Source organism: Oncorhynchus keta, chromosome 37, assembly GCF_023373465.1.
Source record: "Oncorhynchus keta strain PuntledgeMale-10-30-2019 chromosome 37, Oket_V2, whole genome shotgun sequence".
Classification (NCBI taxonomy): Eukaryota; Metazoa; Chordata; class Actinopteri; order Salmoniformes; family Salmonidae; genus Oncorhynchus; species Oncorhynchus keta.
In genome coordinates this window covers 4,287,659-4,315,200 of record NC_068457.1, presented here as the reverse complement: position 1 = coordinate 4,315,200, position 27,542 = coordinate 4,287,659, and the positions used below count along the sequence as shown (strand labels likewise).

Below are 27,542 nucleotides of genomic sequence, written 5' to 3'. Positions count from 1 at the left end.
ACCCTTTCTCTGGTGTATTTTGTAATAAAATTAGCAAGTGTAGTAAGATCATTGCTTTACTTTACTAGGACTGGAGACCACAGCAGCGATTCTGCTCTTGCCCTACCTCTTCAATGAGGACCCGAGATGCCTTCATGTCCGTGACAAGTTATGCCTTTGCACCAATCATCTGTTTCTTCAAAAACATAGGTGTGCATGCTTATATAAAACTACTGCTGAACAGTTGTTATGTTCTTTGTTAATTGTATGTGTTTTAATATTTTCTTACTTTTGTTGACACAGATTCCACCGCTGTTCGCTCCTTTACTGCACATCGGCAGAAATCCATTTCACCATGAGAGTGAAATCCCGCTGGCCTTTGATGAGGAGAACATCCACCCCCTCGAGGATGTCCCCATGGGACTTGGGGCTCTACTCGGGCTGTATCCCCCCTTAAATTTCCCAAAAATGTCAGAAAAACACTTATGTTGTTAAGTTACTGTGTTCTGGGGATAAGCAAAGTTGGGGTGAAGTTACCAGGGCCGGTCATAAAGATGGCAAACTTCCTAACATAACTAAGTTGATGCGAATATAGACACTAAAGCTGAAAAATCTGTATTTAGCATCAAGTCTACAATATTGTTAGTTTACCTATGATTAATTTTTAATGTATGTTGTTTTTATTGTACATCATTATATATATATTTTTTAAATGTCATGAAAAGCACTATACAAAGTAAATGTATTATTTATTATGGTCTGACATGTCTGCAGAAATCTAGCAATTTTGTGTTTTGTTTGGTTAATTGTTTTGTAAATATTTATTCACATTTGTGGTGACACTAAATAAACAATTAATGATTTAAATCAATATTGCTATTATAATGGAGGGAGGGTGGACGGGAGTTAAAAAAAATTAAAGGTTCTTTGATGAACCATTATAAGGGGTTCTTCAAAGAACTTATAGGGGTTACCCAGTCAGGGGTTACTAGGGGTTACCCAGGGGTTGCTAGGGGTTACCCAGTCACGTGCTGACTGGGTATGACCAAAGTTATTCTATTTAGCTACACTTTGTAGTATATTTTTACACTATAATAAATGTTTGATGCCACATCGCCTGTTTTCAAAGAGAGTTGTTGGTTTTTAGGGGCAGTCGCTTTTGAGCTTTTGTCTGAGGGTTTTCTCAACTGCGATACCACCTCCAGTCAGCAGATGGCGATGTGTGTCTTTCAGGTGATTCTGCCACTGTGACGTATAATTTAGTGGACGGGACGCTTCAACATCAGTTGTCAGCCATCTTGTTTTTTTTTTCAGGAGTTTTTTAAACTTTTATTAACACTAACATGCAAAACATAAATATAACAGACAGAGGGATTCCACAAAGAAATGATCAAAAAATAAAACTAATCCACATTATATCAATTCAAATACAGACATGTTGCGAGGACATTTTTTAAACATTTTGTTTTGTATAAGTTTTAAAGATAAAATAGTTTTCCAAGTCAGATTGAAAAATTAAGAAAAGGGGCTTTTTCTTCATAGATTTTGATTTGTGTTTGAAACATTTTCCTAATAAAATAAAGAGATTTATAATGTATTTATAATTCACGTTCAATTGTGGCATCGGTGTAGTAAAATAATATGTCAAACTTTGACATTTCAAAGGTTGTATGCAATTTGAGGCCAAGATATAGTTTTATATCAGTCCAGAACACTTCACTATATAAACAATGACAGAATAAGTGTTCAATAGATTCAGTTTCTAGTTCACAAAAAAAACTGCATTCACTGGTAACATCAGGTATATACAGTATTTAGAATTACACGGATAGAATCTATGGATACTCTTAAAGGAGATCTCCTTTACTTTATTGGTCATCATACATTTGTGTGGAGTGAGCCAAGCACGGCGCCACACGGCGTTACATCAAACGATGAAGCCCCCAAAAAATATCGCAGAGGGAATAGACTTCCTGTAGAAAATATCCCTTAATAAACGATTGTTGAATTTCATATCTAGTAGACCAATGCCATTCACCTGGATATCGCTTACAATGCGAGATATTCCACAATATGCATAATTCTGAAGTAAAGTTTTTATCCCACCTAGGTATAGCTTTAATAACAGTGTCATATGTTTCATTTTATTTGATTTTACCTTTATTTAACCAGGTAGGCTAGTTGAGAACAAGTTCTCATTTACAACTACGACCTGGCCAAGATAAAGCATAGCAGTGTGAACAGACAACAACACAGAGTTACACATTGAGTAAACAATTAACAAGTCAATAACACAGTAGAAAAATAGAAAATAAAAAAAAAGAGTCTATATACATTGTGTGCAAAAGGCATGAGGAGGTAGGCGAATAATTACAATTTTACAGATTAACATGCCATGCTCTAGTACATTTGGGTTGGCACATGTGAGAATGAACCCTGATACTCTAAAAGCAGGGCAACAATGTCGATATAATTGTACCAAAAAATGGTCAGTTGGTTGCATAAATCATTTGCGTTACTAAAAGTTACATGAAATGTAAATATGAAATATTTGGTTGCATAGTCTTATTTTCAACGTATTCAATTACATTTTGCTAGGTGGGATAGCCCAATGTCAAATCACAGTGTTAACGTGTCCAAATCAATAACCAAAACCTAAACATAAAATGTGCTATGTACACAAACATCTGCCACAAAAATCATATTACTTGTATTTTTTTTTAACTAGCTCCTTATAAACTGCACAAGCACCAGAAACGCTGTTGTTTTGACAAGTAGCAATAAATCACTGATATCGATTAGGGGGGAAATCAGTATGTACGTGGTGTTGAAACTAACACGACAAAAAAAAAACACATGGAAATGGGAGATATATTTTACCTCACTGATTAGAGGACAACCTGCAGAAGACAGTCAGCTACATTTTGGAGTGATGCATTTAAATGTAGGGGTCGCTAAACAAAGGAACGCAAAACTTATTTGTCATAACTCATCGATATCATGTTGAAATCAATTGTTCCAAGAGGAGGGAGATGAGGTTCCACGTCCTGTTAAAACGAAAAGCTAAAAACCACACGGAATCTTGGAATAATGTGTACATCACTGGTTAGAGACCAATTTGTAGATAACAGCTCGCTACATTTTGAAGTGTTGCATTTTGATTCAGTGGGCTCACAACGTGGTAAGTGTAACAACTATTTTTTGTTAATCACTTTTTGTTAAATCACATAAATAGTACTCTTTCATTTCAGAGCCTGGATTTTCCCCTGAGGCTAATATCCACATCATGTTGAAATCAATTCATAAGGGGGCAAACGTTTAGGGTTCTACATCGTGACATTATTAGAATACTCCTACTACAATGTTAAAACATTCTACATTCTACTACAGCTATGAGATTTCTCTCCTGTGTGTGTTCTCTGGTGTCGAACCAGGCTGTTTGACTGAGTAAAACGCTTCCCACATTGATTACAGCTATAAGATTGCTCTCCTGTGTGTGTTCTATGGTGTACAGTCAGACTGCTAGATGTAACAAAACTCTTCCTACATTGACCACAGGTATAGAGTTTCTCTCCTGTGTGTGATCGCTGGTGTGATATCAGGTTGGTTGACTGAGTAAAACTCTTCCCACATTGATCACATCTATAAGATTCATCTCCTGTGTGTGTTCTCCGGTGTATCTTCAGAATTACCAAAACTCCAGAATTACCAAAACTCTTCCCACATTGACCACATATATAAGATTTCTCTGTGTGGATTCTCTGTTGAATTTTAATGCCTGATGAGGTGAATCTATTCCCACAGTCAAAGCAGCAGTGAGATCTCTTCCCTGTGGATCTCTGCAGGTGTTTCTTGAAGTGTTCTGATGTGGAGAGACTCTTCTCTGCCCTGTCAGCATCATGAGGTTGTTGAGGCTCCCCAGAGGATCCACGGTAGTCCCGTATCTCTCCTGTGTGAACAACAAAGTCAGACAGACGGATAAAGGCCCACAACAGCAGAAATCCACTGTAAAAGTGATGCCAACAATTGACGTCTAATGAATGTAATGATTATTTGACAATTGTCTTAAAATTAGCAAGAGAAGTCATATTTTGTCTTCTGTTCACAGTAGTAACATCTAAGATTGCAGACTATAAATAAGTTACTAATGTTGTTGAAACACTAAGCAGTGTGCCAGATGACTTTGTCTCCAATATAGGCCCCTTTCTGTGTTTGCTAAAATTGCGGCATGAGGGCGATGCACATGCAATTTGGTGGTAGAAACTCGTCCCCACTAATGAGGAAACCGATAGTTATGGATGTAGTATTTTTGCCTGGAGCAAAAATGGTGAGCAAAGATTTGTTTTTCACAATGTATTCTGAAGGTGAATGGGGAAAAACTCAGTGGAGTAACCTCCATTTCCAGGTTGCTTATGAGTGCATTTCACACTACGTTGGATTATAATTGTAAGGCTCGTTTGAATGTCCTGCTTAATATAATGTTTGTGTCATCATCGCAAATCAACCTCTGTACTTAAAACACTTCAACCAGTAAAATTGTAACGATTCTCGTCCTCTTCTTCTGACAAGGAGTGGCAAGGATCGGACCAAAATGCAGCGTGGTATGTATCTATAATGATTTAATGAATACAAAAGAACAAGAGAATCAAAATTAGAACCGAAACAATCCCGAATGGTGCAAACACTGAAACAGAAAAATAAACACCCACGAAACACAGGTGGAAAAAGGCTACCTAAGTATGATTCTCAGAGACAACTAACGACACCTGCCTCTGATTGAGAACCATACCAGGCCAAACGCAAAAACACAACATAGAAAATGGAACATAGACAACCCACCCATACGGGGAGCTGGGATGTAGTGCACCGGGCTAAGCACGCTTCCTGGGACATCGTGCGCTCCACCGCATGACACCGTGCCTGCCCGGTCCCTCTCCCTCTCCGGTAAGCACGGGAAGTTGGCGCAGGTCTCCTACCTAACTTCGCCACACTCCACGTGTGCCTCCACCAATACATTTTTAGGGCTGCCAACCGCGCCGCCTTGCTGCCTCCTCATACCAGCGCCTCTTTGCCTTCAGCTCTGCTTTGGGGCGGCGATATTCTCCAGCCTGTGCCCAGGGCCCCTTGCTGTCCAGAATCTCCTCCCATGTCCAGGAATCCTGCGACCGCTGCTGCTGCCCGTTACCACGCTGCTTGGTCATTTGGTGGTGGGTTTTTCTGCAACGATTCTCGTCCTCTTCTTCTGACGAGGAGTAGCATGGATCGGACCAAAATGCAGTGTGGTATGTATCCATAATGATTTAATGAATACAAAAGAACAAGATAATTAAAACCGAAACATTCCCGAATGGTGCAAAAACTGAAACGGAAAAATAAACACCCACGAAACACAGGTGGGAAAAGGCTACTTAAATATGATTCTCAATCAGAGACAACTAATGACACCTGCCTCTGATTGAGAACCATACCAGGCCAAACACAAAAACACAACATAGAAACCGGAACATAGACAACCCACCCAACTCACGCCCTGACCATACTAAAACAAAGACATAACAAAGGAACTAAGGTCAGAACGTGACAGTACCCGCCCAAAGGTAACCCTCCCTGGGTAACCCCCGCTGTCTGAAACACTCATCCAGCCATTCCTCTGGGTAACCCCGCTGTCTGAAACACTCATCCAGCCATTCCTCTGGGTAACCCCGCTGTCTGAAACACTCATCCAGCCATTCCTCTGGGTAACCCCGCTGTCAGAAACACTCATCCAGACATTCCTCTGGGTAATCCCGCTGTCTGAAACACTCATGCAGCCATTCCTCTGGGTAACGCCTCTGTCTGAAACACTCATCCAGACATTCCTCTGAGTAACCCCGCTGTCTGAAACACTCATCCAGACAGTCGGCTTGTTTTGTCATAGTCAGTCTGTGTACTACAAATCCTGCGTATGCGAGAGTATTGGCTGATGGAGAGACTATTTTCTAGGGGTGTAGAGTGGAAGCTAACAGGGAATTCCTGTCCGTCAGCTTCCTGTATAGGTCTGTGCTAAAGCCACCACCCTCCCTCTTAATCAAAATGTCCAGAAAACTTGTTTCATGCACATCAAAGGTGAGGGTGAATTTCAGATGTTCACTGCTTGTATTGGTGAAGGAGTGGAATTGATGAAGTTCCTCTGCTGTCCCCTGGAATAGAAGGAACACGTCATCAATGAAGCCTTTTTCAGAGCCTGATGAGGTGCTAGAATGGATTGTTAGGGCTGACAATCACATTCTTCTCAAACAACCCCACATACAGATTGGCATAATTAGATTATATTTTTTAAACTACAATGACCTTAATGACCTGCGCACTTACCTGTCTTGTCTGTGTTTCTTTTACACCTGATTTGTAAAAGAGACAGAAGAATGGACAGTGGTCACTGCTATCCGGAATCCTTGGGACATCCCTACCCTAAACCCCTACCGTAACCATTTTAAATGTCAATTTCAATGGGCTAGGGACGACCCAAGGATGTACCTCTACCTGAAAATACATGATCTAAGTCATTGATAGTTGGTATTCAGCAGTCATAAACCCTTATTTACTTTAATGAACTACTAAAATAGTGATTTTGTCAGACAGCATAGACAGCAGCTCTACACTTTATTGTCTGACTGATCCATTCATCCTTCCATCCCTCCTCAGCCTTCCTCTCCTCTGAAGACCCAGTGAGGGTGGAGCTCAGTCAGAGAGCTGTTGAGGGACTGGTTAGGAAGAACACATCTACTGCCAGAGAGGTCAGAGGTCACACATGGTTTAGATGGTAAATATTTATGTCCCCTTAGTGGTTCATCACGTAAACAAAAGGGAATATGTTCCATCATCTATGTTTATTTACATTAGTGCAAATTGTCCACTGATATTGCCGTAATTTCTCACCCTTTCGGCTGTATGAAAGTTAATTTCCCCTCAGACACACACATTTGTTCTTTGATATTATGAAGGTCATTTGTGTCACATGTACAGGTTGAGTGTTTGATTCCATTTACTGACATGAATCTTGTAAACTCGTCACTTACAAAAGCTTGTGCGTTGTCACTTACCAGCTGCAGTGGCACACCGAAGTGTGCAAATGCTGTTCTGAGACACTCTATCGTCTGAGCTGAGGTGGAGGAGTCAGTGCAAAACACCTCTGGCCATTTGGAATGGGCATCAACTATAACCAGAAACATGTGCTTTTCAAAGGGACCAGCGTAGTCCACATGAATTCTCTGCCATGGCTCTGCGGGCCATTCCCATGGGTGGACTGGGACAGGAGCAGGCATGTGAAGGTTTTCCAAACATCCACTACAGTTCTTCTCCATGTTTTCTATCTGTTGATCCAGACCTGGCCACCAGAAGTGGCTCCTTGCGAGCAGCTTCATTTTGACAATTCCAACATGACCTTCATGTAGTTGCTGCAAGACTAGATGTTGGCATTTCTGGGGTATCATGACTCTCATTCCCCACATCAAACATCCTTGGTACGTTGTAATTTCGTTTCTCTACTGGAAATACGGAGTCAGCTCCTTTCTGCCAGTAGCTGGCCATCCTGACATGGTGTAGGTGTACACTTTTGACAAGGTCATATCTTTCCTTGTCTCCTGTTTGATAAATGTGCTTGTGACTGGTATGGCCTTGAGCTGAGCGGTGTGGAACATGTCCACTGCATCCACCCTCCTTTGTCTTTCTCTTGTACACGGCAGTCTGGATAATCCATCTGCATTTGTGTGGAGGGACGACAGCTTAATCTCAATGTCATACATATGACTGGCAAGGAACAGGGCGTATCACTGTAACCTGGCTGCTGTCATTGCCGGAATGCCTTTCTTTGGACTGAAAATGGAAAGCAACGGCTGGTGATCTGTAACCAGTGTGAAATGCTTGCCTTATAGGTATGCGTGGAATTTCTTGACACCCCACACTAGTGCCAGTGCTTCTTTGTCGATTTGTGAGTAGTTTTTCTCTGCATAATTAAATGTTCGTGACGCAAATGCAACTGGCCTCTCTGACCCATCTTTCAGTGTGTGTGAAAGGATTGCCCCTAATCCATAAGGGGACGCATCACAAGCCAACTTCACTGGCATTTCAGGGTCGTAATGCATCAGGACCTGTTCAGATGTTATGAGCCGTTTTGCCTCCAGAAATGCATTTTCACACTGCTCTGTCCACCGCCATGTCCTATTCTTTTCCAGGATCTGATTTAGAGGCTGGAGTACTGCTGAAAGGTTTGGGAAATGTTTGGGAGGAATCTTCTGCAGTAATTGATCAGTCCCGTGAAAGATCTCACTTCTGTGATATTTTGTGGTCGTGGTGCCTGTACCACTGCCTCGATTTTGTCCTATGTTTTGTGCAATCCATTGCAGTCATTTTTTTCTCTACACAAGACAATCTTGTCTTTGAAGAACTCACACTTCTGTAAGTTTGCCTTTAGACCATACTCTTTCAGTCTTTTCACAACCTCTTCCAGGTTAGCCAGGTGCTCTTTGTCGGTGCGTCCTGTTATGATCATGTCATCCAGGATACACTGGGTTCCTGGGATTCCTTGCAAAATCTGGTCAATATTCCGCTGCCAAATGGCTGGGGCTGATGCAATGCCAAAAACCAGGCGGTTATACCTGTATAGACCTTTGTGTGTGTTTATTGTCAGGTACTGTTTGGAGCTCTCTTCAACCGGTAGCTGCAGGTAGGCCTGTTTCAGATCGATTTTACTGAAGTGTTTCCCACCAGCTAGTGCAGCAAAGATGTCATCCAGACGTGGCAGGGGGTATTGGTCCACATGCAACATTGAATTCACAGTTACCTTGAAGTCCGCACACATTCTAACAGACCCGTCTTTCTTCACAATAGGAACTATGGGTGTGGCCCATTTGCTTCTGTCCACTTTCGACAGAATCCCTGTATCCTGCAAGCAATCGATTTCCGCTTTCACCTTTGGCCTCAGGGAGTATGGAACAGATCTGGCTTTGCAGAATTTTGGGGTTACGTCATCTCTTAGAACAAGTTTTGCTGTGAAGCCTTTTACTGTTCCCATCTCATCACTGAAAACTGTGTTGTATTTCTTCCGCAAGTGTTCTAGTGTTTGGTCTGTGCCTTTCACTTTGGACTGGAACGTGTGGAGCATTTTCAAGTCACACCAGTTCAGCTTTATTTTTGAAAGCCATTCCCTGCCAAATAATGGGGGGCCAGTTCCAGGCACCACGTACAGCTGTAACTGCTGTGTTTGCCCCCCATAATGCACTCTGACCTGCAACGCCCCCATTGGGCTCAATCTCTCTCCTGAGTATGTCTTCAGCAACACATTTGTGTTCTTCAGCTTGATAGCCTTAAAGTGCTCATTGTAGACAGTAGTGGAAATTATAGACACTACAGATCCTGTGTCCAGCTCCATTTTGAGGGGTTTGCCTTCGTTATCTGGTGTCACCCATATTATGCTACTGCTGGGAGAAGTCACTGTGTTTAACTCCATTGTACCAATTAATTGTTCATCTGAATCACTGCCACTGTTCTCTGCTAGTGCATTCACAGACCCTTTACTTTTCTCAGTTTTCCTGTTGTGACTGAATTTTATTTTGCATGCTCTTTGAATGTGCCCCCTTCTACTACATTTGTGACAAATTTCGTCTTTGAAACGGCAGTCCTCTGCTCTGTGACCATCTCTGTCACACCTGTTGCATTTTTCGGCCACACGGGGGCGCTGTCGGCTGCGTGAAAACTTGTGCAGGGAAATTTGTGACCGGTCAGTACTTATTTTACTTTGCAACTCAAATGCATCTTTAGTCGCGATTTCCATAGCCACAGCAATGCCAACCGCCTTTGCAAACGTGAGCTCTGATTCTGTGAGCAAACGTTTTTGAATGTGTTCATGTTTCAGTCCACAAACAAATCTATCCCTTAATGTGTCATTTAGGTTCTCTCCAAACTGGCAATGTTCAGACAATTTCTTCAACTCTGCTACATATGTACTAACACCCTCCCCCTCATTCTGATCTCTCTTGTGGAAACGAAAACGTTCCGCAATGAGGAGTGGTTTAGGTGATATGTGACATAAAGGCTATGCTGTTACGTGCTACGGTGTGGGATGTCATCTATAATAATGACATAAAGGCCATGCTGCTACGTGCTACGGCATGGGATGTCATCTATAATAATCACATTAAGGCTATGCTGCTACATGCTACGGTGTGGGACGTCATCTATAATAATGACATAAAGGCTATGCTGCTACGTGCTACGGTGTGTGATGTCATCTATAATAATGACATAAAGGCTATGCTGTTACGTGCTACGGTGTGGGATGTCATCTATAATAATGACATAAAGGCTATGCTGCTACGTGCTACGGTGTGGGATGTCATCTATAATAATGACATTAAGACTATTCTGCTACGTGCTACGGTGTGGGATGTCATCTATAATAATGACATAAAGGCTTTGCTGCTAGTGTGTGTGCCATGTTATCTATAATAATGACATTAAGGCTATGCTGCTACGGTGTGGGATGTCATCTATGATAATGACATAAAGGCAATTAACAAAAAGTGAGACAACGTGGAGATAAAGAATAACAAAATATATGTATTAACTGAAGCAAATACAATTAACAATGGTGTGTGTGTAGTCAGTAGTGTTGATTGACAAAGTCATGAACAATTGGAAGAGTTGAATAAACCACATTTTGGCTATGATAAAAGATATGCCTCTGGGGTCAAAATTATCCATGTCAGAAGTATGGTTCAATGCAAATATGTAGTGGGTGTATAACAGTTTGTTTTACATTCTCACTCATTAAACACGAATCAATCAACACATGCTTCTCTTTGAACGACTTAATATAATATTAAACTTTTATGAAATAAATGAAAAATAAACGTTTGGTTCCTCAACTGCGTTGCCGATTCCAGTCAGCAGATGGCGATGTGCTTCTTTTAGGTTCAGGCGACGCTGACAGTGTGACGTATAATCTAGTAGACCGGAAGCTCCAACAACAACAGCTTGTCAGACACCTCGGTATCTTTCTAGCAAACACAGCTACAACATTCACTCTCTTTACAGTCTTTTGGTGTACATTAGTCGCTGTGTATTAAACACTTCCGTCGTATGTACTTGTTGGCCCATTTATGTATTTACGTTGTTTGTCAGCTAGCTGGTTTGCTAAGTTAGCTTAGAACTAGGCCAGTCGCTAATGCTAGCTAGCTAACATCTCCGACCATGAGTTCACTAAGCTACTTTCCTCCTGCTAAAGGAGAGTGGGTCTGCTGGACGGAGAAAGAAGCTCTTGTGAAAGAGGAGGAGGAAGAGAAGGATGTTACAATACAAAAACAAGTAGAGGGTGAGGCTTTTGCCGTGAAAGAAGAAGAGAAAGACGTTTCAGTGAAAGAAGAGGAAGGCGCGTTCAGAGTGAAAGAGGAGGATTTCACAGTAAAAGAAGAGGAGGATGCAGTTTTTGGACTGAAAGAGGGGGAGATGACTGTTACATCCACAAAGGAGGAGGAAGAAGAGGAGTTTGGCGATCTGGGCCCGGTTTCCCAAACGCATCTTAAGGCATCCAATGGTTCTAACGATGTTAACACTAGTAAGTATTGTCTATAAAACAGAGGCACAAACTCTGCAGTTGTTGAACTGATGTGGGGTGTTAAAGAGAAAATCTGCAATTGTTACATCAATATTTTGACTTTTAAATGATTTATTTATCGTTTCTTGAAGAATATAACACATGTCTAATGAGCTTAGTTCAACTGTTGTACCCCATCAGAATACCAAATAAGATTTTTTTACTCCAATGTCTAGAAACAATGTAAACCAACATTGTATAGCCTCAACATGGTTAAATCTATAATACATCTATAATGTTGATATCATGGATGGTCAGTCCTAGCATCTGTAGGTCTGTCTGAATTTGAGACCAGTTGCATTTCTCCAGCCCCATCCATCATCTTATTACCATAACAGTGGTGAAATGACAGCTTTACTATTGTTTCACTGCAGGTTGATTGATTGTTGCTTGGATTTTTTAAATGGACAACCTAGGATTTGAACAGAAACAAAATGGCTGCCTAGAGACTTGGTTTGGTAAACATCTGAGGGATGGGGGCTGGAGAAATGTAACCACTCTCAAATTCATAGAGAAAGCTATTGTATCAACCATAACCCAAATCCCAGTGACCTCGTCAAGAAGTTTAGACCGTTATAAGGTGTTGGCTTGACAGTCACTGGACCCAGGTTTGAGTTCAGCTCAGGGCTACCCCCTGTATTCACTACACTATGAATACAAGGACTGGCCATTCATGAGGTCAAAATGATAGTTTACCAGGTTTGTAGGATGTATAGTATATTCTAGAATTGCCAGTGTAGATTTCCTGTGGGGGTCAAATTGTTAGAGCTGTTGATAAGTCATTGTATAATATTCAGCAATTTGTTCATGCCATTACATCAATATAGCCTAACTAGGAGAAGAAACAAACTCTTCCTGAACCACCTCGTCCTGCTGGCCTTCATATATTCTGACGTTGCTGGTAATGGGCTACACAAGCAGTCGGCAACCTACATTTGGAGTGCAAATTTATCTTACCATTTCTACCGATCTGTGTGCCAGTTATGATTTTCATATGCACATTTTCATGGAACAGTTTCATTTAATTGATAGTGTCTCAAAATCATTGTCTGTGATTAATCTACATTCTATCTAAATGAAAATTATACAAATCTTAAAGTAACTTTTATTGCCATTGCCATCTATGTAAAACTAGCCTACATAAAGCCAATAAATAAAAATATTGCAAATAAATGTCCTATAACTCATATGGCCTGTCTATAACGAACTTGAAACATTGTATAAAATATTCTGGGCCCTCAGTTTCCGCTGCCAGTGAGTTCTCGACCGACACAGCTGTAGGCTATTTGTTTATTTATTTTTAATTTTTACCTTTGTTTAACCAGGTAGGCAAGTTGAGAACAAGTTCTCATTTACAACTGCGACCTGGCCAAGATAAAGCAAAGCAGTTTGACACATACAACAACACAGAGTTGTGTTGTAAAAGGAGTAAAACAAACATACAGTCAATAATACAGTACAAAGTCTATATACAATGTGAGCAAATTAGGTGAGATAAGGGAGGTAAAGGCAATAAATAGGCCATGGTGGCGAAGTAAATACAATATAGCAATTAAAAACACTGGAATTGTAGATTTGCAGTAGGTGAATGTGCAAAGTAGAAATAATGGGGTGCAAGGGAGCTAAATAAATAAATACAGTGTGGGGATGAGGTAATTGATGAGGTAATTGTTTGGGCTATTTATAGATGGGCTATGTACAGGTGCAGTGATCTGTGAGCTGCTCTGACAGCTGGTGCTTAAAGGTAGTGAGGGAGATAAGTGTTTCCAGTTTCAGAGATTTTTGTAGTTCGTTCCAGTCATTGGCAGCAGAGAACTGGAAGGACAGGCGGCCAAAGGAGGAATTGGCCCTGGGGGTGACCAGTGAAATACACCTGCTGGAGCATGTGCTAGGAGTGGGTGCTGCTAAGGTGACCAGCGAGCTGACATAAGGCGGGACTTTACCTATTAGGGTCTTGTAGATGACCTGGATCCAGTGGGTTTGGCGATGAGTATGAAGCAAGGGCCAGCTAACGAGAGAGTACAGGTTGCAGTGGTGGGTAGTATATGGGGCTTTGGTGACAAAACGGATGGCACTGTGATAGACTCCATCCAATTTGTTGGGTAGGATGTTGGAGGCTATTTTGTAAATTACATTGCCAAAGTCCAGTATCGGTAGGAAGGTCAGTTGTACGAGGATATGTTTGGCAGCATGAGTGAATTATGCTTTGTTGCGAAATTAACCAGGTGAAATTGTGTCACTTCTCTTGCGTTCAATCCACGCAGAGTCAGGGTATATGCAACAGTTTGGGGCAGCAGGGTAGCCTAGTGGTTAGAGTGTTGGACTAGTAACCGAAAGGTTGCAAGTTCAAATCCCGGAGCTGACAAGGTACAAATCTGTCGTTCTGCCCCTGCCCCCCTTTGACGACGACCGCAGCTGCTTTCCAATCTTTGGGAATCTCAGACAAAACAAAAGAGAGGTTGAACAGGCTAGTAATAGGGGTTGCAACAATTTCGGGGAGATAATTTTAGAAAGAATGAATCCAGATTGCCTCGCCCGGCTGATTTGTGCGGGTCCAGATTTTGCAGCTCTTTCAGAACATCAGCTGACTGAATTTGGGGGAAGGTAAAATGGGGAAGGCTTGGGCGAGTTGCTGTGGGGTGTGCACTGCTGTTGACTGGGGTGGGGGTAGCCAGGTGGAAAGCATGGTCAGCCGTAGAAAAATGTGTGGTGGTGGCGGTGGTGACAGTTTCCTATCCTCAGTGCAGTGGGCAGCTGGGAGGAGGTGCTCTTATTCTCCATGGACTTTACAGTGTCCCATAACTTTTTTGAGTTTGTGTTGCAGGAAGAAAATTTCTGCTTGAAAAACCTAGCCTTGGCTTTTCTAACTGCCTGTGAATATTGGTTTCTAACTTCCCTGAAAAGTTGCATATCAACAGGGTCTGTTCGCTGAAAATACAGAACACCACAGGATGTTTTTGTGCTGGTTAGGGGCAGCCAGGTCTGGGGAGAACCAAGGGCTATGTCTGTTCCTGGTTCTACATTTCTTGAATGGGGCATGCTTATTTAAGATTGTGAGGAAGGCATTTTTAATAAATATCCAGGCATCCTCTACTGACGTGATGAGGTCAATATCCTTCCAGGATACCCGGGCTAGGTCGTTTAGAAAGGCATGCTCGCTGAAGTGTTTCAGGGAGCATTTGACAGTGATGAGTGGAGGTCGTTTGACCGCATCCCCAAATGAGCACATTTATAGGCCTACATTTACGCGCAGGACAGGTCGACTAGTCCTACTTCTATATGAGTAATCAGGTGTGCCTCCTTACTCAATATTGACAGGAGTGTTTCAAACAAATGACAATGAATATATTTACAAAACTGACGAATCTTGCGGGGTCAGGTCTGGGTGGTCTGGCATGGGCCGTTTCATTTAGTATCCGTTTGGGTCGGCATGGGGAATTATTGTATTTCCCCATAGTATGTTGTACCTCAAGTTGACCGGCTGAAACAGAGTGTAACTTTATGACTACAATTACTGTTCCCTGAATTAGGGAAAAGAGGTACAACACCTGTTTGGCCCCTTCCTGGGTCGTTGAAGAGCGATTTAAAATTAAATATGACCTAAAGCTCGTATTTCTGTGTTTATTATTATAATTAAGTCTATGATTTGATATTTGATAGAGCAGTCTGACTGAGTGGTGGTAGGCAGCAGCAGGCTCGTAGGCATTCATTCAAACAGCACTTTTCTGCGTTTGCCAGCAGCTCTTCGCAATGCTTGAAGCACAGCTCTGTTTATGACTTCAAGCCTATCAACTCCCAAGATTAGGCTGGCAATACTATAGTGCCTATAAGAACATGCAATAGTCAAAGGTATATGAAATACAAATGGTATAGAGAGAAACCGTTCTATAATTCCTATAATAACCTCAACCTAAAACTTCTTACCTGGGAATATTGAAGACTCATGTTAAAAGGAACCACCAGCTTCCATATGTTCTCATGTTCTGAGCAAGGAACTTAAAAGTTTAGCTTTTGGCACATATTGCACTTTTACTTTCTTCTCCAACACTGTTTTCTTACATGGAACATTGGAACATGTTTCATTATTTATTTGAGACTAAATTGATTTAAAAAATGTATTATATTAAGTTAAAATAAGTGTTCATTCAGTATCGTTGTAATTGTCATTATTACAAATATATATATAACATTGGTTGATTTAATCAGTATCGGCTTCTTTTCATCCTCCAATAATTGGAATCGGTTTTGAAAAATCATAATCGGTCGACCTCTACTATGTTATTGTTTGGTGATGGTATCGGCCAATTTGTTTAACACTTAGTTTACAAACCCTCATTTTCAGGCTGATAGAAAAGCTAGCCAAAGAGCATTTTTGCTGGTTGAAGTTTAAAAAAAGTATAAAGCAGTTGATTTGTGACAATAACACAAACATATTAAGCAGATGATTCAAACAAGCCTTACAATTATAATCCAAAGTAAAGTGAAATGCACTCATAAGCAACCTGGAAATGGTCAGCCTATGAGAACTCCCCTGAGTTTTCCCCAATGGAGGTGAATTAGTGAATAGACACAGAGCTTAATGTGAGTTTCCTTGAGTAGCACTCCTGATCTTGATCTGATAGTGCGCTGTAATATTCAAAATACATTGTGAAAAACTAAAATCTTCACTTACCATTTTTACTCCAGGCAGATATGTTACATCCATAACTAGTGGTTTCCTCATTAGCAGGGAGGAGTTTCTGCAATCAAATTGTGTGTGCATTGACCTCGTGCCACAATTTTAGCAAACCCAGTAAGGGGCCTATATTGGAGACCAAAAGTTGTCTGGCACACTGCTTAGAGTTTCAACAACTTGAATAACTTACAAGACAAAATATGACTATTAATGCTAACTTGATTCTCTGGGATAGGCGGGACGCTTGCGTCCCACTTGGCCAATAGTCAGGGAAAATGTAGAGCGCCAAATTCAAATAAAATACTATAAAAATCTAACTTTCATTAAATCACACATGTAAGATACCAAATTAAAGCTACACTCGTTGTGAATCCAGCCAAAATGTCAGATATCAAAAAGGCTTTTCGGCGAAAGCATATGATGCTATTATCTGATGATAGCACAACAGTAAACAATGAGAGTAGCATATTTCAACCCTGCAGGCGTGATACAAAACGCAGAAATAAAATATAAATCATGCCTTACCTTTGACTAGCTTCTTTTGTTGGCACTCCAATATGTCCCATAAACATCACAAATGGTCCTTTTGTTCGATTAATTCCGTCCATATATATCCAAAATGTCCATTTATTTGGAGCGTTTGATCCAGAAAAACACTTGTTCCAACTTGACCAACATCACAAAAAATATCTCAAAAGTTACCTGTAAACTTTGCCAAAACATTTCAAACTACTTTTGTAATACAACTTCAGGTTTTTAAAAATTGAAATAATCGATAAAATTGAAGACTGGATGATCTGTGTTCAATACAGGAAGACAACTAACTCAAGCATGCTTTCTGGTCTTGCGCAACTTTTAAACAGTACACATGATGTGACACTTGTTAATAAAGATGGCCGTACGGAATAACCTCAACCAATTTCTAAAGACAGGTGACATCCAGTGGAAGCGGTAGGAACTGGAAACAGTCCCTTGGAAATCTGGTTTCCCAATGAAACCTCATTGAAAAGAGGGTGATCTCGAAAAAAACAACATCTGAATAGTTTGTCCTCAGGGTTTTTGCCTGCTACATAAGTTATAATATACTCACAGACATGAAACAGTTTTAGAAACTTCAGAGTGTTTTATATCCAAATCTACTAATAATATGCATGTCTTATATTCTGGGGATGAGTAGCAGGCAATTGAATTTGGGCACGCTATTTATTCAAAACTGAAAATGCTGCCCCCTATCCCAAATAAGTTTTAATTGTCAAATGTAACAGACATCAATTGTTGAACAACTTCATGGGTTGTGGGCCTTTAACCATTTGTCTGACTTTGTCGTTCACACAGGAGAGAGACGGGACAATCGTGGATCCTCTGGGGAGCCTCAACAACATCATGATGATGACGAGGCAGAGAAGAGTCTCTCCAGATCAGAACTCCTCAAGAAACACCAGCAGAGACCCACAGGGAAGAAATCTAACTGCTGCTCTGACTGTGGGAAAAGATTCAACTCTTCATTAAAACTTAAAATACATCAAAGAATTCACACTAGAGAGAAATATTTTGGCTGTGATCAATGTGGGAAGAGTTTTACTGCATCTAGCCATCTGACTATACACCAGAGAACACACACAGGAGAGAAACCTCATAGCTGTGATCAATGTGGGAAGAGTTTTACTCGGCCAGACAGCCTGATGGTACACCAGAGAACACACACAGGAGAGAAACCTTATAGCTGTGATCAATGTGGGAAGAGTTTTTCTACATCTGGCCAGCTGACTTTACACCAGAGAATACACACGGGAGAGAAACCTTATAGCTGTGATCAATGTGGGAAGAGTTTTACTACATCTGGCCAGCTGACCTTACACCAGAGAATGCACACAGGAGAGAAACCTTATAGCTGTGATCAATGTGGGAAGAGTTTTATTTCATCTGGCCAGCTGACTTTACACCAGAGAATACACACAGGAGAGAAACCTTATAGCTGTGATCAATGTGGGAAGAGTTTTACCACATCTAGTCAGCTGACTCTACACCAGAGAACACACACAGGAGAGAAACCTTATAGCTGTGATCAATGTGTGAAGAGTTTTTCTAGATCTGACCATCTGACTTTACACCAGAGAATACACACAGGAGAAAAATCGTATAGCTGTGATCAATGTGGGAAGAGTTTTACTAGATCTGGCCATCTGACTTTACACCAGAGAATACACACAGGAGAGAAACGTTATAGCTGTGATCAATGTGGGAAAAAATACTCTGATAAAAGATCTATGATTAAACATCAGAAACATTGTTTCATGATATCAATGAAATAATGTCACAATGTAAAATGTTTTAACATTGTAGAAGGATTATTTTAATGATGTCACAATGTAGAACCCTAAATGGTTGTCCCCTGTTCTATTGATTTCAGCATGATATGGATTTTAGCCTCAGGGGAAAAATCGAGGCCCCGAATTGGAAGAGTACTATTTATGATTTAACAAAAAGTGACTAACAACAAAAGAGTTGTTACACACCACGTTGGTGACCCAAAATGCAACACATCAAAATGTAGCGAGCAGTTTTCAACAAATTGTCCTCTAGCCAGTGATGTACACATTATTCCCAGATTCCATGTGGTTTTTGCTGTGTTCGTTTTTACAGGACGTGCAGCCTCCTCTCGCACAATTGATTTCAACATGATATCGATGAGTGATGACAAGTAAGTGTTGTGTTCCTTTGTTTTTTGACCCCTAAATTTAAATGCATCACTCCTAAATTGTAGCTGACTGTCTTCTGCAGGTTGTCCTCTAACCAGTGAGGTAAAAGATATCTCCCATTTCCATGTGTTTTTTTTAGTTGTGTTAGTTTCAACAGCACATACAACCTGATTTCCCCCTAATCGATATCAGTGATTTATTGCTACTTGTCAAAACAACATTGTTTTTGGTGCTTGTGCAGTTTATAAGGTGCTTGTTTAAGAAAATACTTCATATGATTATTGTGGCAGTTGTTTGTGTAGATAGTACATTTTATGTTTAGGATTTCAATTTATCACAAACTTTTTCTGCATTTGGACTATTGATTTGGACACGTTTAAACTGTGACATTGGGGCTACCCCACCTAGCAAAATGTAGTTGAAAATAAGACTATGCGAAAGTTGAAAATAAAACAATTTAATTGCAATGTACTTGCAGCCTATACACATGGACTCAGTATAATAAATTGGTCTTCTATCAATTTTATATCACTCCAGTATTTCTTTACAACATTCAAATGCTAATTGTCTTTATTCCACTACTGAAGAAGCATGACTCAAATCACCTCATATTTCAAACGTCCAGCCTGACAAAAGATACATGTTTTATTATTCCATGCCTCACCCTTAGTTAAGTTAATTATTGTCAATACATATTAAGAGGGGTACATTTGGTTTTGATATTTAATATTTACAATTCATGTAACATTTAGTAATCATAATTATTTATGCAACCAACTGACAATTTTTGTGTACAATTATATTGGAATTGTTATCCTGCTTTTAGAAAATCAGGGATCATTTTCAGATGTGCCAACCCAAATGTTCTGTAGCATGACATTGGGGACTGGGCCCCGATCCAACAACATGCCTATCTAGTGAACCCTGAAAAGAGAGAGAAGCTCTGCAGTTAAGTGGAAAGTTACTACGGATATTGCATGTCCGTCATAAAGAACAACTTGGTTGCTGATTGTCTCAAGCATGGGCAGTCTAAATGTTTTGTGTTTTGCATTTAGCCAGTGCGTTGCCAAGGATCACAATTTATTTTGACTGCACGTTTTTCTGTATTGGAGACAAGAGTTCTAGAAGCTAGTGAGTTTTAGGAAGAGAGTTCTAGAAGCTCGTGAGTTTTAGGATTCTATAGAAAGAAAAAGGAGTCAAAAAATAATGTGTATATTATTTTTTAGAAATACGTGCTTTTATTTGTTTTTAATTGTTGACAGCCAGTAGATACCATGTTTATATTGTGGAAGGTGAAGCATTGTAGTTGATTAGAATGAGAAATGGAAGTTTTCTGTTGTTGGTGAGCAAACTTGTCCAACAAAAATATAGGATATATTTGTCTTAAAGGGGAAGGTGTTACAGGCTTTGGTTTTTCCATTTATGCTTTGAGGTTGGAGTTTAGCACGTATAGCTCGTTAGCATGTAGAGCGCACAGATAGGTGTCACCATGTTACATCTGTGCTGGCTTTCCCATCTCGTTTGGGTTTAATATTTTAATCAATGGATTTTCCTCAGGGTCATTAGTCTTTCAGTTGTTATTCGCCTGTTTTTTTTATCCTCTTATGTTTGTTGTGGTAAATATTTGTTCATATTCAGTTTTTTTATACATTTTTTCACGTGAATCCATTGCGTTGCATCCATGTCTGAAATGTGGTGTATAAATAAAGCTTGATTTGATTTGAACATATTGTAAAACATATGAACCCAATGACCGACCAATCAACAGAGTCTTCCTAAACCAATGAACAAATATGTGCAAAAGCAACACATATCTTGGTCCATCTTAGTATGAAAAACAGTCAAAATAGTCCATGCACATATTATTTCCTAACCATTCACAATGCTGTCTGAGGTACGAGTAAAACCGTACATATTATTTCCTAACTATTCACAATGCTGGCTGAGGTACTAGTAAAACATGACATTATTTCCTAACTATTCACAATGCTGGCTGAGGTACGAGTAAAACCTTACATATTATTTCCTAACCATTCACAATGCTGGCTGAGGTACGAGAAAACCTTACATATTATTTCCTAACCATTCACAATGCTGGCTGAGGTACGAGAAAACCTTACATATTATTTCCTAACCATTCACAATGCTGGCTGAGGTACGAGAAAACCTTACATATTATTTCCTAACCATTCACAATGCTGGCTGAGGTACTAGTAAAACATGACATTATTTCCTAACTATTCACAATGCTGGCTGAGGTACGAGTAAAACCTTACATATTATTTCCTAACCATTCACAATGCTGGCTGAGGTACTAGTAAAACATGACATTATTTCCTAACTATTCACAATGCTGGCTGAGGTACGAGTAAAACATGACATATTATTTGCTAATTATTCACAATGCTGGCTGAGGTACGAGTAAAACATGGCATATTATTTGCTAATCATTCACAATGCTGACTGAGGTACGAGTAAAACATGGCATATTATTTGCTAATCATTCACAATGCTGACTGAGGTACGAGTAAAACATGGCATATTATTTGCTAACCATTCACAATGCTGACTGAGGTACGAGTAAAACATGGCATATTATTTGCTAATCATTCACAATGCTGACTGAGGTACGAGTAAAACATGGCATATTATTTGCTAACCATTCACAATGCTGGCTGAGGTACGAGTAAAACATGACATATTATTTCCTAATTGTAAAAAAATCACAATGCTGGTCTGAGGTACTGTTTAACCAAATGGCATATTGCGCCCTTTAGACTGTTAGTCCAAATAATATTCAGATACAGATGTCATGTATTGTCATGTTATGTTCTCTATAAGAAATCCTGAATGTATTGAAATGCAGGAGATGTGTTAATTCATAACCCATAATTTATACCTGTTAATCATTCCCATCATTTATACTGACTGAGTTCATAAATTTATACCTGTTAATTCATAACCCATCATTTATACCTGTTAGTTCATAACCCATCATTTATACCTGTAAATTCATAACCCATCATTTATACCTGTTATTTAACCCATAATTTATAAAAAACCCATCATTTATACCTAGTTCTAACTCATCATTTATACCTGTAAATATAACCCATCATTTATACCTTTAATTCAAACCCATCATTTATACTGTTAGTTCAAACCCATAATTTATACCTGTTAATTCATGTCATTTATCAGTTCATAACCCATCATTTATACCTGTTAGTTCATAACCCATCATTTATACCTGTAAATTCATAACCCTCATTTATGTTATTCAAATGCCTGGAGGGGATGTCATTTATACCTGTTAATTCATAACCCATCATTTATACCTGTTAATTCATAACCCATCATTTATACCTGTTAGTTCATAACCCATCATTTATACCTGTTAGTTCATAACCCATCATTTATACCTGTTAATTCATAACCCATCATTTATACCTGTTAGTTCATAACCCATCATTTATACCTGTTAATTCATAACCCATCAGTTATACCTGTTAATTCATAACTGATAGAGGAATTCTAAATTCCCTTATGTTTTATTGCCAAAACCAATTAAATTCGCACACATTTCTAATTCATGATAAGTTGTAAGTTTATAATTTGCATGAATTAGCAAGAGACCAGTCTTAAAAACAAGTTCAGCATTTATTCTTGATGAGTACTGAATGCTTACACACATTTCCACAGGTTATAAACTGAAAATGACGTCAGCGTTTTCCAAACGTTCCGTTTCACAAGCAGAGGGCCCCTCTAATTCTCAAGCCTCCGCGTTATCAGCACGAAGTCAAGGCCAGTCAGCATAAATCAACATTCCCGACCATTTTGGAGATGGCCCGTTCCCACCACCTGGAGATTTGTACAACTGAATGAACTTAAAGAACAGACCTTCATTGTTACTAAACTTCCTGACTACATTATATACAATTGTGAAAGGGAGCAAGAGGGACAGTACATTATAGCATTTGGACTAGTCAATTTCTGATTGGAATGTATACATAATTAGTCATTTCAAACATATTTTCCTCTATCAATAACCCATCATTTATACCTGTTAGTTCATAACCCATCATTTATACCTGTTAATTCATAACCCATCATTTATACCTGTTAATTCATAACCCATCATTTATACCTGTTAATTCATAACCCATCATTTATACCTGTTAGTTCATAACCCATCATTTATACCTGTTAGTTCATAACCCATCATTTATACCTGTTAGTTCATAACCCATCATTTATACCTACCTTTTGCTTGAACGGGGCCGTTCAGGCAGACTTGCACGCTCCCTGACCTTACTTCTTACTTGGCAGGAACGAATGGGGATCCATAATAAACCCCAGGAAGAGTAGCTGCTGCCTTGGCAGGAACTCATGGGGATCCATAATAAACCCCAGGAAGAGTAGTTGCTGACTTGGCAGGAACAGTCATGTGATACGTGGTATAGAAAAGTCCAATCTTAGAAGGGTACATGGGAGGCACTATACTGTGTATCTGCGGCGTCTATCTGATCAAAACCACTAATACAGGCGCCCCTCCCCCCTCTGGTGGGACAGATCATGTCTACAGAGAAACCTGGGTATATGTTTTTTTTTTAACCTTTATTTAACTAGGCAAGCCAGTTAAGTGGGTTAACTGTCTGTTCAGGGGCAGAACAACAGATTTGTACCTTGTCAGCTCGGGGATTTGAAGTCCAACACTAACCACTAGGCTACCCTGCCGCCCAAATTGTTAGATATTACTTGTTAGATATTACTGCACCGTCGGAGCTAGAAACACAAGCATTTCACTACACCCACAATAACATCTGCTAAACACGTGGATGTGACCAATAACATGTGATTTTGATTTGAAATAAACATCCTATTTATCAAAGATGCTTTTGGATGAGGTCAAAATTACTCCAAAGGACTTGAATTTGTGCAAAGTCCATATTGATACAGAAACACTAAACCATGATTTAGATTGATTAAGAACAAGTTGATTGACAAAGTCATGAAAAATTGGAAGAATTAAATTCTTTGATGTATTTCAAGGTTTGATGAAGAGGTGAATATTTTCCCACAGTCAGAGCAGAAGTGAGTTCTCTTCCCTGTGTGTCTATGCTGGTGTTTCTTGAGGAGTTCTGATCTGGAGAGACTCTTCTCTGCCTCGTCAGCATCATGAGGTTGTTGAGGCTCCCCAGAGGATCCACGATAGTCCCGTCTCTCTCCTGTGTGAACGACAAAGTCAGACAGATGGTTAAAGGCCCACAACAGCAGAAATCCACTGTTTATTTGAGGTATAAGGTGATGCCCAGAGCGTACCCATGAAGTTGTACAACAATTGACGTCTGTTAAATTTGAAAATAGAGACAGTCAAGATAGCAACAATAGTCAGATTTAGTCTGTTTTCACATTAGTAGTAACATCCATGATTGTAGGCTAGAAATAAGTTATTCAAGTTGTTGAAATACTAAGCAGTGTGCCAGATGACATGTTGGTCTCCAAAATAGGCCCCTTTCTATGTTTGCTAAAAGTGCAGCACGAGGGCATAGCACACACAATTTGGAAATTCCTCCTTGCTAATGAGGAAACCGCTAGCTTTGGATGTAATATATCTGCCTTGGAGCAAAAATGGTAGGCGAAGATTTTAGATTTTCACAACGTATTCTGAACATTACAGTGCAAGATCAGGAGTGCTACTCAAGGAAACTCACATTAAGCTCTGTGTCTATTCCCTAATTCACCACCATGGGGGAAAACTCAGAGGAGTTCTCATAGGCTGACAGCAAAAATAGCCTACATTTACAGGTGGATTGTGAGTGTATTTCACATTACTTTTGGATTATAATTGTAAGGCTCGCTTGAATCACCTTCTTAATATGTTTGTGTTATTGTCGCAAATCAACTGCTTTAGACTTTAAAAAATACTACAACCAGTAAAATTATCTTTGGCTAGTTTTGCCATCAGCCTGACAATAACGGTTTGTACACTAAGTGTTGAACAAATTGGCCCATAACTTCACCTAACAATAACATAGACCTACTGTAGGACCCATAACGTCAACTAACAACAACATAGACCTAAGACTAAACACCATTTAATATTTCAGGTGAAACATGGAAACGAAAATGGCTTTGTCATGACATTTCCTAACCTGATCACCAGATCATTTTGTGAATAATCCCACAAGGTTACTCTGTAATGTGTTGTCATTCTAAATGTTCTGAAAAGGAAAATAGCTCTGTGTGTTGTACAATAGCCTATCCATCAAGGAACAGTTCTCTACACATTATGAGCTAAGTATAGCTGTGTCCAAACAGACTATTGAGACCCTACTGTAAATTAAGCAGACAATAACATTATAAACATCAATTTGTTAGGGATGTTGGATCCAACGTGGAGCACGGCATAACTGTCTTTACCAGAGTAATGAATGAAAAAGCACTTTGTTGTTGTTGCATGTCGTCATGTTTGTCATGTGACTGGAATTCAGAAAATGATTTCCTGGATCAGCTGATGATAGTTGAACATGTGACTGTAACTAAACAGCTACAGTATTAAGTATTTTGAGTAATTGTTGAAGAACCGCATTAATGACAGTATCCATTTGGGTGTTGTGAATAAAGTAAAGGTGACTCGGTTAGAACCATTGGATTTAGCAAACTGAAAATATTTAGGATTTCTGTGCCCATGAAAACTGTTTTCCCAGCGTAATATAAGGAAACACTAAATGTTACGTAGGTAGAGTGCATTTCAGAGATCTGAATACAAAAAACTGTATGAACAGGAAAATAACCTAAACCACAAGGCCAAATCTACACTGGAGGAGCTTTGAATGTTCCTGAGTGGTCTAGTTACAGTTTGGACTTCGTCTTGAAAGTCTATAGCAAGATTTGAAAATTGATTTCTAGATCAACAACCAACTTGACAGAACATGAAGGATTTTAATAAGAATAATGAATATACACATGAAGATCAGTCTCCTATTGGATGACATCACGACTTCCCATCAAGCAAACTCCTCGAAGGACTTACTATGACATCACTCACTCCTTCTAGTTTGCAGTTGTCTAAAAAAAACACTATTCTGCTCAAAACATATATTTGTTTCCCTTTAGTGTGTTTATACTTTAGTGTATTTATATATCACGTTTCAACAGGAACAGTTTTTTTTTAATCACTAGAGGACGTCATGAACAATCCTGACAGTACAAAAACATATTCAAGTGTAGAATGCCCTTTTAAAAATCACACATTAGTTCAACAACTGCAGAGTTTGTGTCCCTGTTTTATAAGATAGTACTCACTCTATTTACTGGTGTTAATCAGTTCTCCAGTCTTCTCTTCTTCGTCCTCCTCTAATGTGACAGTAGTCTCCCCTCTTCATCCTTCACTCCCAAAATGTCTTCATCTTCTTTCACTTCATCCTCCACTCCCAAAACTGCATCTTCCTCCTTTTCTTCCGCAGTAACATCCCCCTCCTCTTTCACTGAAACGTCTTTCTCTTCTTCTTTCACGGTAACAGCCTCACCCTCTACTTGTTTTTGTATTGTAACATCCTTCTCTTCTACCTCCTCTTGCACAAGACCCTCTTTCTCCATCCAGCAGATCTCTTGTTTATCAGTAGCTTAGTGAGCTCATGGTCGGGGATAATAGCTAGCTAGCATTAGCGACTAGACTAGTGCTAACTTAACCAGCTAGCTAACTTACTTACAACGTAAATATTAAATTGGGTAGCTAGTTGCTTCCACCTAAGTATGTTTAAATCATAGTGTAAAATAAACCACGGAATTGTCAAAATAACTTGAATGTTCCGACTTTGTTGGCTACCGAGGTGGCTGCAGTTGTTGAAGAAGCTTTCCTTCTGTCCTCCTCAGGTGAGGCAAACTCCGAGCATCTGGCGAGGGTTATCCCCGGAGTGAGGGGTCTTAGCACGGATCTGAGCGACCAGTGAGCTGTTCCACAACAACATTACTGTGACGATATTTTGTTTTATTACGGCAAATGGGGTACTACGTCAGCCTTTGCCAGAGCCCCCTGTGCCAAGTTTTCTTGACTCATACCCCAACTTTTTTGAAGGGATTTCGTGGCAATTAGCTTAGGAACCGCATGACAACTTGAACGCTATTGTTCAACTGTCTCTTGGACAGGCGTTATACGTTTTGACATTTTCTGGAATAGTTTTTATTTGAAAACGTTTTTGTTTACTTGCCTGCCTATTGAATTTGGAATGCACTGTACTGTTCATCTCTGAAACTCACTGAGATAATTCCTTTGATACAGCAGTAGCAATACAGGAGATAAGCATTCCTGTCTTTTCTGTAGATGTTATGGGGGAGCTGTTGCTGTATACAGTGCATTCAGAAAGTATTCAGACCCCTTGACTTTTCTCCACATTTTGTTACGTTAAAGCCTTATTCTAAAATTGATCAAATTACATTTCTCCCCCTTTAATTTATCTAATTTATTTGGCACAAACCTGCATTTGGGGAGTTTCTCCCATTTAGATGCTTCTGTTCCACTGGATGTCAGACACCCCTCTGGATAGTCCTACAATCT

The 27,542-nt window shown here is 39.7% G+C and overlaps 2 protein-coding genes across 3 annotated transcripts in view; one reads left to right on the top strand and one right to left on the bottom strand.

The window, feature by feature from the left end:
- The window catches only part of LOC118370087 (zinc finger protein 664-like), a 28,704-nt gene extending 7,997 nt beyond the window's left edge, over positions 1 to 20,707 (top strand). The window contains exons 1-2 of one of the 2 annotated variants that reach the window (XM_052498875.1): positions 10,730 to 11,569; positions 17,619 to 20,707. In XM_052498875.1, coding sequence (XP_052354835.1) covers positions 11,206 to 11,569; positions 17,619 to 18,595 — 1,341 coding nt within the window. In that variant the 5' untranslated portion in view covers positions 10,730 to 11,205 and the 3' untranslated portion in view covers positions 18,596 to 20,707. Of the gene's footprint in view, positions 1 to 282; positions 11,570 to 17,618 lie in introns of those variants that run through there. The other variant, XM_052498876.1, reaches the window with a different exon arrangement.
- Positions 1 to 27,542, bottom strand: part of LOC118370090 (zinc finger protein 501-like) — a 311,132-nt gene that overhangs the window by 47,191 nt on the left and 236,399 nt on the right. The gene's annotated exons all lie outside the window — the stretch shown is intronic.